The sequence below is a fragment of the Oratosquilla oratoria genome, chromosome 42, assembly GCF_046742065.1.
Source record: "Oratosquilla oratoria isolate Oo_2021 chromosome 42, ASM4674206v1, whole genome shotgun sequence".
Classification (NCBI taxonomy): Eukaryota; Metazoa; Arthropoda; class Malacostraca; order Stomatopoda; family Squillidae; genus Oratosquilla; species Oratosquilla oratoria.
Genome location: NC_134818.1, coordinates 7,501 through 18,343, shown reverse-complemented (window position 1 = coordinate 18,343; position 10,843 = coordinate 7,501). Strand labels below are relative to the sequence as shown.

The 10,843-nt window shown below is 39.4% G+C and overlaps 3 protein-coding genes across 3 annotated transcripts; 2 read left to right on the top strand and 1 right to left on the bottom strand.

Annotated features, from left to right (window-relative positions):
• The first annotated feature begins 225 nt into the window (after positions 1–225).
• On the top strand, positions 226–1,068 carry LOC143021516 (uncharacterized). The gene is made up of 2 exons (XM_076179090.1): positions 226–265; positions 391–1,068. The coding sequence occupies exons 1-2, from the start codon at positions 247–249 to the stop codon at positions 990–992; spliced, it is 621 nt and encodes a 206-aa protein (XP_076035205.1). The 5' UTR covers positions 226–246; the 3' UTR covers positions 993–1,068.
• A 4,114-nt stretch (positions 1,069–5,182) lies between these two features.
• On the bottom strand, positions 5,183–5,956 carry LOC143021481 (uncharacterized). The gene is made up of 2 exons (XM_076179020.1): positions 5,925–5,956; positions 5,183–5,799 (listed from the first exon to the last, which is right to left on the bottom strand). Exons 1-2 carry the CDS (start codon positions 5,941–5,943, stop codon positions 5,198–5,200), a joined length of 621 nt encoding a protein of 206 aa, XP_076035135.1. The 5' UTR covers positions 5,944–5,956; the 3' UTR covers positions 5,183–5,197.
• Positions 5,957–7,169: 1,213 nt separating this feature from the next.
• Positions 7,170–8,022, top strand: LOC143021466 (uncharacterized). Its single transcript, XM_076178999.1, has 2 exons — positions 7,170–7,206; positions 7,332–8,022. The coding sequence occupies exons 1-2, from the start codon at positions 7,188–7,190 to the stop codon at positions 7,931–7,933; spliced, it is 621 nt and encodes a 206-aa protein (XP_076035114.1). The 5' UTR covers positions 7,170–7,187; the 3' UTR covers positions 7,934–8,022.
• The last annotated feature ends 2,821 nt before the right edge of the window (positions 8,023–10,843 follow it).

Below are 10,843 nucleotides of genomic sequence, written 5' to 3'. Positions count from 1 at the left end.
GAGGCTGTGTACACACCCTTTTGACAACGTTATACAGGAAATACCGATGTATTTTGAAGTATAGCATTTACACTCATCGATGTTGCACGAGTATTGATATAAAACGTTGACCTCTTCAAGGGTATCTACTAGAAGAGATATCTGTTCTTGATAACAACTTTCTAGTCAGTGTGGAGGAGGGATATAAAGGTGAATCCCTGGTTTGGGGAAGCATTCTATTCTGAATCCGTCCAGCTAACGCTCAACATGAATACTCTTGCAGCTGGTGAGTGACAACAGTGGTGTTATGTTAGAAAATGAAGCAAGATACCTCTTGGAGGACTCAAGATATGCTTCTGAATTTTAGAATGTGTACAACTTGGCATTAATTTCAATTGTTCGTATTTTCAGTTTTGCTCATTGCCGTCGTCTCGGCACAGCCTCAGTTTCCTGCTGTGAGACTTGCTCGACCCGGTTCCTTCAATGGTGTAGAACTGCAGCAGACATTCAGTAGTTTCCAGCAAGGGATCAACAATCAAAACAATCAATTCCAGGACGGTTTTAGCAGCAATAGTCAGTTTCAGACCACTTCCGATGTCAGCGGTAGCCAGGTTACCTCTTTTGGAGAAGGAAGCAGCCAGCTCACCCCCCAGGTCCTCAGTTCTCAGTCCGAATTTCCTGTCGATGGAGTCTTCGAGCCCCTCAACCTTCCCTCAGGAGCATCCATCCTCATGAGACAGATCGACACGTCATTCCAGTGTGCCGACCGTCCCTACGGATACTACGCCGACGAAGGTAACAACTGCCAAGTCTTCCACGTGTGCAACCCTTACCTCTTTGATGACGGTCGCATCGAGACCGTACAGCACAGCTTCATGTGCAACGAAGGTCTCCGCTTCGACCAAAAGGAACTGACCTGTGTCGACCAGTTCGCTGCCCTTCCCTGCCCTGAATCCTCCTTCTTCTACTCCAGGAACGAAGAATTTGGTCGTCCCGAAGAAAAGAACTTTTAAAAAGTAACTCGTTAAATCATCATTGACATCAAATCGATGAATGTTGATGGTTTAGCCATTCAAATAAAATTATATTCTAAGTAACCCTACATTCTTTTTTCTATGGTTTCCCTGATAACGTGTTCTAAGTAAAAGTTTATGAGTGAAAAACAAAAAGACAATTGTCACAACAAACCTAAGTCTCACCTAATCTCAAGAATGAAATACAACATGAATAGCAAGTGAAACAAAATATTTTAAGTTATCTTGATTTCTATTTTGTTTCATTCATTTTCTAAATTCAAAAGAGAATATTTGTCCTCTTTAAAAAATGTGTTTAACTTGATCGCAGTGAAGCTGACCTAAAGAACTGGGATTACAAAAAATTCTAATAAAAAAACATCAGATCTTTGAAATTACACCCCAGCACACATACACATGCACACCTACACCTACACTCACACATATATATATATACACATACACAAACATATATATATATATATATATATATATATATATATGAATATATATATGTATAGATATATCCATATATATATACATATATATATATATATATATATATATATATATATATATATTGATAAGTATTTTAGACAAATTATTTGGATGATGGAGAACATAAACACAGGGGAAGGCTCGGAACCCTAAACACTCTAACGTTTCGTTCGCGTAGAACTTCTTCAGAGAGTGTATGTAGAACTGCAATTGAAGTTTATGTACTAAATCTAATTATCTTTTCGGACACTTGGGAAAGGTCGTTTTTTTTTTTTTTTTTTTTTTTTTGGCGTGCTTTAGAATTAAAATACTAGTTTCTTTAGCTAAATTGATAAACCCTCCTCGATGATTCGATGAATTATTAGTTGAAATATATGCTGATTCAACAATTCTTCTAGTGAATTTATCAAAACCTTTATGTAGCACTTCAGCTTCTCTCCAGTTTGGTAAATGATCGAATTTTTCCGTATGAACTACTAAAGAATTAGATGTCCTATGAACAACATAGAGGTCTCGCTATGGGTAGTCCTTTAAGTGCAGTGATGGCCTGTCTATATATGGAGTTATTAGAAAAAGAAAACTTTATCAGAATCAATGGTAGGGGATCACACTGGTTTAGATATGTAGACGACGTCCTCGCAATCATCCCCGAAAACACCAATGTAAATAATAAAGCGAGAATGCTTAACGCGGTCAACAGCGATATTCAGTTCACCGTAGAAGAGGAACAAAACGGACAATTGCCCTTCCTAGATACGTAAATACGACGAGTAAAAAAAACTGTAACTTTCTCAGTATACAGAAAGGAAACTAACAAAGAGGATTTAGTACATTACTTCTCCGCACATGATGATAGGACAAAGAGTGGTATAGTAATAGGATTTTTTCTCAGGGCACTACGAATCTGTAGTAATGAATACCTAGAAGGCGAATTTGATTACATTATGAAAACCTTTGACAAACTTGGGTATCCAGAGGGAATGTTGAAAAGAACAAAAAGAAAAGCAATAAATATTTACAATCGCGGAAAGAAAGAGAGAAATGATAAAAATAATACAAATTTTATATCAGTACCTGGCTCAGAAACGTCACCAATAATAGACAAATATTTAACAAAATCAGATATGAACATAGCTAAAATAACTAACAAGAGGATAGGTGATTTAATAAAGACTTCTGAAAAGAGAACCAATTCCGAAAACAGCGTCGTATACAAAATCCCATGCAATAGTTGCTCAATGGCTTATTTTGGCGAATCGTCAAGAGGATTAGAAAAAAGAATTTATGAACATAAAAACGACATAAAAGCACATAGGACATCTAATTCTTTAGTAGTTCATGCGGAAAAATTCGATCATTTACCAAACTGGAGAGAAGCTGAAGTGCTACATAAAGGTTTTGATAAATTCACTAGAAGAATTGTTGAATCAGCATATATTTCAACTAATAATTCATCGAATCATCGAGGAGGGTTTATCAATTTAGCTAAAGAAACTAGTATTTTAATTCTAAAGCACGCCAAAAAAAAAAAAAAAAACGACCTTTCCCAAGTGTCCGAAAAGATAATTAGATTTAGTACATAAACTTCAATTGCAGTTCTACATACACTCTCTGAAGAAATTCTACGCGAACGAAACGTTAGAGTGTTTAGGGTTCCGAGCCTTCCCCTGTGTTTATGTTCTCCATCATCCAAATAATATATCTATATGTATATATATGTACACACACACACACACACAAACACACATACACACACACACACACACACACACACACACACACACACACACACACACACACACACACACAATATATATATATATATATATATATATATATATATATATATATATATGTATGTATATACAGGTGTTTGGGATAATCTTTTAACATCTGGTATTTAAGAACAATTTGACGGATTTCATAGCGGTTAAGTGCAACGGATAGGTGATTCTGTGTACGATTGGTAGCCGTGAGAGCTAGAGTGTATGGACGACTGGAGAGCACCGGAGTATTGGAAGAGAGTGACCTGCTTCATGATTATTCGCGCTGGATAAAAAAAAATCGAAAATCTTAGCTGCCCCTCAGTGATCTTTGAATACCGTGAAGGCCGTGAGATGTGAGCTGGAGAATTGCGACGGAGATGTGGAAGCAATGGCTAGCAGGAAGGATCATAGCGGGCACTCTGACATTATTCGCACAACGAAATTCGTCGAGAAGCTGCAAAAACGGTGCGGCAAATTCTAGGCAAGGCAACGCGGATCTTGGCGAGAGAGATGGGAGTCGGAGTGGCGACTTTGAAGAAACCGCTGAACCAGGATATTTGCTACTCCTCATACAAGAGGCGCAAGGGCCAACTACTCACCGCCAAGACCCAAGATAACCGCTTTACGAAAACCAAGAATCTCCTCAACAAGGTCAAACACCTAGTCGAGCCGTGGATGCTCTAGTTCTTCTCAGACAATTTTTTTGCCTGGACCAGTTGCACAACGAGCAGAACAGGTGGCTAGCCTACAGTCCAGACGAAGTCCTTCAAACTGTGATGATTTTTGGGTGTGCTTCCAGCAACAGCCACGTCATATCGTCCCACATCTTTGAAGAGGGACTCAGATTCACTTCAGATGGCTATATTGAGTTGCTGTCCACTGTTGTCAAGCGCTGGGTGGAGAGGGTGGCTGCGGGGAGGTCATACGTGTGGCATAAGGACTCAGCTCATTAGCACACCTCCGGGAAATCCTAGAAGTGGCTGTCTGAGAACTTCTACGACTTCATCAGTCCCAACATCTGGCCCCCCAACTCGCCTGATTGCAACCCCATGAACTATTGTGTGCGGGGCGCGGTTGGAAAAGACACCAATCATACCTCCTGCAACACCAAGGATGAGCTGATTGCCAGGATCAAAATGGTGTTCCGGCGTCTCTCGAAGGACACTGTGAAGGCCGCGTGTTGCAGGATCAGGTCCTGGTTGGAGGCCGTGGTGAGGGCTCAGGGAGACTTCTTTGAGTGAGCTGTATTTGGGAAAACATCCTCTAAGAGGTGCACTTTGAATTTTGAGACTACATTTTTTGCCAAGATATGGCGTTTTTCTTTCCTTTCTAAAAAAGTGTCAAATTTATCCCGAACTCCCTGTATATATATATATATATATATATATATATATATATATATATATATATATGTGTATATATATATATATATATATATATATATATATATGTGTGTGTGTGTGTGTGTGTGTGTGTGTGTGTGTGTGTGTGTGTGTGTGTGTGTGTGTGTGTGTGTGTAGGTGTAGGTGTAGGTGTGTGCCTGTGTAGGCATTCAAAGGCCTGATGTCATTTGGTTGGAATTTTTCGTAAACCCAGTCCTTCAGTTCAGTTTTACTGCGATCCAGTTAAACACATTCTTTAAAGAGGACAAATGTGCTCTTCTGAATTTGGGAAATGAATGAAATGAAATAGAAATCAAGATAACTTGAAATGTTTTGTTTCACTTGCTATTCATAATGTATTTCATTCCTGAGATTAGGTGAGACTTTGGTTTGTTGTGACAATTGTCTTTTTTCACTCATAAACCTTCACTTAGAACACGTTAGTAGGGCAATCATAGAAAGAAAAAATACAGGGTTACTTAGAATATAATTGTATTTGAATGGCTAAACCATCAACATTCATCGATTTGATGTCAATGATGATTTAACGAGTTACTTTTTAAAAGTTCTTTTCTTCAGGGCGACCAAATTCTTCGTTCCTAGAGTAGAAGAAGGAGGATTCAGGGCAGGAAAGGGCAGCGAACTGGTCGACACAGGTCAGTTCCTTTTGGTCGAAACGGAGACCTTCGTTGCACATGAAGCTGTGCTGCACGGTCTCGATGCGACCGTCATCAAAGAGGTAAGGGTTGCACACGTGGAAGACTTGACAGTTGTTACCTTCGTCGGCGTAGTATCCGTAGGGACGGTCGGCACACTGGAATGACGTGTCGATCTGTCTCATGAGGATGGATGCTCCAGAGGGAAGGTTGAGGGGCTCGAAGACTCCATCGACAGGAAACTCGGACTGAGAGCTGAGGACCTGGGCAGTGAGCTGGCTGCTTCCTTCTCCAAAAGAGGTAACCTGGCTACCACTGACATCGGAAGTGGTCTGGAACTGACTATTGCTGCTGAAACCGTCCTGGAATTGATTGTTTTGATTGTTGACCCCCTGCTGGAAACCACTGAATGTCTGCTGCAGTTCTACGCCATTGAAGGAACCGGGTCGAGCAAGTTTCACAGCAGGAAACTGAGGCTGTGCCGAGACGACGGCAATGAGCATAACTAAAAATTCAAACAATAGAAATTAATGCCAAGTTATACACATACTAACATTCAGAATCATATATTGAGTCCTTCAAGGAGTATCTTGCTTCTTTTTCTAAAATAACACCACTGTTGTCACTCACCAGCTGCAGGAGTATTCATGTTGAGCGTTAGCTGTACGGATTCAGAATCGAATGCTTCCCCAAACCACGGATTCACCTTTATATCCCTCCACACTGACTAGAAAGTTGTCATCAAGAACAGCTATCTCTTCCAACAGATACCCTTAAAGAGGTTAACGTTTAATATCAGTACTTGTTGAACATCGATGAATGTAACCATACAAACACACAGACACAGACACAGACACACACACACACACACACACACACACACACACACACACACACACACACACACACACACACACACACACACACATACACACATACACATACACACACATTATTATACATATATATATATATATTTATATATGTGCGTGTGAGTGTGAGTGTGTGTGTGTGTGTGTGTGTGTGTGTGTGTGTGTGTGTGTGTGTGTGTGTGTGTGTGTGTGTGTGTGTGTGTGTGTGTATGTATAAATTATGGGAGTCCAAGCAAATGATGACGACGTCTCACCCATACATGAAGGGCTGAAATAATTTCAGTATCGCTGCACTGCGATTGTTATTCCAACTCACGTGGGCGGGGAGTTGGGTGTGTGTGTGCGTGTAAGGTCATAGCATTACTCATAGATCGGTCATATATGAGCTCCGAGCTCTTCCGACAATAAAATAGTTGTCGATCACTAGTCCAAGATGTGATCCAAGGCCATGGTGAATCGCATGCACACACCATCGAGACGGTACAGTGGTGCCTCTTCCGAACACTAATTCATCGATCCGAATTTGTAATTTTCCCATGCCATAATAACTGTACTGAATATTTTCATGGCATATATATTAAATATATATATATATATATATATATATATATATATATATATATATATATATATATACATATATATATATATATATATATATACATATATATATATATATATATATATATACATATATATATATTAATGTTGCACTTAAGAATAACAGCACAGTCAGGGACTTGGTCATCCAAAATTCACCTTGATGCAGTCGAGTAGTGGAGGCTGTGTACATACCGTTTTACAACGTTATACAGGAAATACTAATGTATTTTGAAGTATGGCATTTATACTGATCGACGTTGCACGAGTATTGATATAAAACCTCCTCTTCAAGGGTATCTGTTGGAAGAAGCAGATGTTCTTGATAACAACTTTCTAGTCAGTGTGGAGGAGGGATATAAAGGTGAATCCGTGGTTTGGGGAAGCATTCCATTCTGAATCCGTCCAGCTAACGCTCAACATGAATACTCTTGCAGCTGGTGAGTGACAATAATAGTTTTATTTTAGAAAAAGAAGCAAGATACCCCTTGGAGGACTGATGATATGGTTCTGAATTTCAGAATGTATGCAACTTGACATTAATTTTAATTGTTTGTATTTTCAGTTATGCTCATTGCCGTCGTCTCGGCACAGCCTCAATTACCTGCTGTGAGACTTGCTCGACCCGGTTCCTTCAATGGTGTAGAACTGCAGCAGACATTCAGTAGTTTCCAGCAAGGGGTCAACAATCAAAACAATCAATTCCAGGACGGTTTCAGCAGCAATAGTCAGTTCCAGACCACTTCCGATATCAGTGGTAGCCAGGTTACCTCTTTTGGAGAAGGAAGCAGCAAGCTCACTCCCCAGGTCCTCAGCTCTCAGTCCGAGTTTCCTGTCGATGGAGTCTTCGAGCCCCTCAACCTTCCCTCAGGAGCATCCATCCTCATGAGACAGATTGACACGTCATTCCAGTGTGCCGACCGCCCCTACGGATATTACGCCGACGAAGGTAACAATTGCCAAGTCTTCCACGTGTGCAACCCTTACCTCTTTGATGACGGTCGCATCGACACCGTGCAGCACAGCTTCATGTGCAACGAAGGTCTCCGCTTCGACCAAAAGGAGCTGACCTGTGTCGACCAGTTCGCTGCCCTTCCCTGCCCTGAATCCTCCTTCTTCTACTCCAGGAACGAAGAATTTGGTCGTCCCGAAGAAAAGAACTTTTAAAAAGTAACTCATTAAATTATCATTGACATCAAATCGATGAATGTTGATAGTTAAGCCATTCAAATATAATTATATTGTAAGTAACCCTACATTTTTCTATGATTTCCCTGATAACGTGTTCTAAGTGAAATTTTATGAGTGAAAAACAAAAAGACAATTGTCACAACAAACCTAAGCTCACCTAATCTCAGGAATGAAATACATTATGAATAGCAAGTGAAACAAAACATTTCAAGTTATCTTGATTTCTATTTTATTTCATTCATTTTCTAAATTCAGAAGAGCATATTTGTCCTCTTTAAAGAATGTGTTTAACTTGATCGCAGTGAAGCTGACCTAAAGAACTGAGCTTACAAAAAATTCTAATAAAAAAACATCAGATCTTTGAAATTACACCCTAGCACACATACACATGGACACCTACACCTACACAATCACACATATGCTGAACTAAAGAACTGGGCTTACAAAAAATTCTAATAAAATAACATCAGATCTTTTAAATTACACCCCAGCACGCATACACACATACACCACACACACATATATACACATACACAAAGATATATATATATATATATACATATATATATAAAATCAGAGTTCTCATATATTATAAAAACCCAAAAACTTCCTCCCTGATCATGACAAACAATTTGTCTAAGCGATCGGACTTCACATCTAAAACTAATGTAGTATATGAATATAAATGTTCTACAGGAAATTGTAATTTCCTCCCCCATTCTTACATTGGTTTTACTAGATGTAAAGTCAGCCGTCGCCTAACTTTCCACCTACAAGAGGGGGCAATCAAAGAACATCATAGGAGTTCCCATAACGCTGCACTCAGGAGAGATGATTTGATCAACAACACCAAAATTATTGGATCAAGCAATGACCCTAGGAGACTACAACTACTCGAAGCCTTTCACATTAAGGACAAAAATCCGGTCATTAACATTCAATGCAATGTAATCTCCTCTATTCCTTTATTTAGAAATAAAAATCCCCCCTCTCCCTCTACCCCTTCTCTCTCTCTCCCTCCACCTCCTCCCCCACCCTCGGTGACCGCACCCACCTAACCCTCCCCCCAACCCCCCCTTACCCTTGACCTCTGAGGTCCTTATTGTCTGTTCCTCCCCCCCCCTTGGTCTGACCTGATCTTAGGTATATATACTTCTGTCATCCCCAGCTCTCTCACACCCTTCCTTCTCTTTAAATACGTAAGTCTCCGTATTTATTTTTATAAATTTGTCACCCTTATTATTACTGTTACCATGTAATTTTTGTTATTTCAGTTGTGTCTTGATATTGTCTAGTACCTTTATTGTCACCATGTAATATTTGTTATTTCAGTTATATCTTGTTATTGTCTAGTACCTTTACTGTTACCATGTAATTTTTGTTATTTCAGTTATATCTTGATAATGTCTTATTTAAGACGAAACGTTGATATCAAATAAGAACAAATGGAAGAATATAGAGACCTAGTTTCAATCCATTCAGTCAATGGAAAATCTCTTACCAGGAAAATCGAGAATACGAAGAAAAGACTGAACAACTACAACAATGCTGTCGTTTTTAACTCCACGTGTATTACTGAGAACCTGCTCCCCCCCTTTACTAATATGTATATATATATATATATATGTATATGTATATATGTGTATATATGTATATGTTTATATATGTATATATATATGTAATATATATATATATATATATATATACATATATATATATATATATATATATGTATGTATGTATATATATATGGAAATAAACTCTCCTACTGGGATTCGAACCCTCGCCAGAGCGGCTTGCTTCGTAGAAGGCGAAGATCGTACCGTCACGCCACAATGACCCTTCAAAACAGAACGAATTAGTTCACGGACTAAGCATTCTGCCGAGGGCACTCGTGTGGAATGTGGTATGTACTGTATTTCATCAAATCCTTTATGCAGGCTAGTCCGTGAACTAATTCGTTCTTTTTTTAAGGGTAGTTGTGGCGTGACGGTACGATATTCGCCTTCTACGAAGCAGGGTGCTCTGGCGAGGGTTCGAATCGCAGTAGGAGAGTTTATTTCCAAAATGTCAAAATGACACAAACATTTGTCGGAAGACTAGCCTGCATAAAGGATTTGATGAAATATAGTACATACCACGTTCCACACGAGTGCCCTCGGCAGAATGATTAGTCCGTGAACTAATTCGTTCTGTTTTGAAGGGTCGTTGTGGCGTGATGGTACGATCTTCGCCTTCTACGAAGCAAGCCGCTCTGGCGAGGGTTCGAATCCCAGTAGGAGAGTTTATTTCCAAAATGTCAAAATGACACAAACATATATATATATTACAGGTGAAAAATGTAATCACACATTTGTCAATAACGTAGAAACCACTGTTGGAGTAGAAAAGACTGGAAACGCGGAATCTATATATTTCGATTGCAAACTGCAATCCTCTTCAGTAGATACAATTAAGAGAGAGCGTGCTGCTTAAGTAGCACCCTTAACAAAAGAAAGGGGAACATGGGAAGAGGTCTCTACCCTCGGCTCACTCCGTATGTGAGGTCAGGAGGCAAATGAGTTTTCAATAGGTTGGTGATGAAGAGTCCGGACATTATATCCGGGGACCATTGCCCCTTTGAAATATTCATGTTGGGCTGATATTCAATGATAGTAGATCCTACCATTTTTCTCCTGAACCCACATCTGGATTTATAGATAAGCTCAGCTTTGTCCCAATCTAAACATTGTTTAAATTGCTTAACATGTTGGAACACAACTGAGCTCTCTTGTCCATATTTAATGGAACGTTTATGTTCAATCATACTAGTATTCAAATCCCTTCCAGTCTGTCCGATGTAAACTAAGTCACAACCTTTACATGGAATCGAATAAACCCCATGGC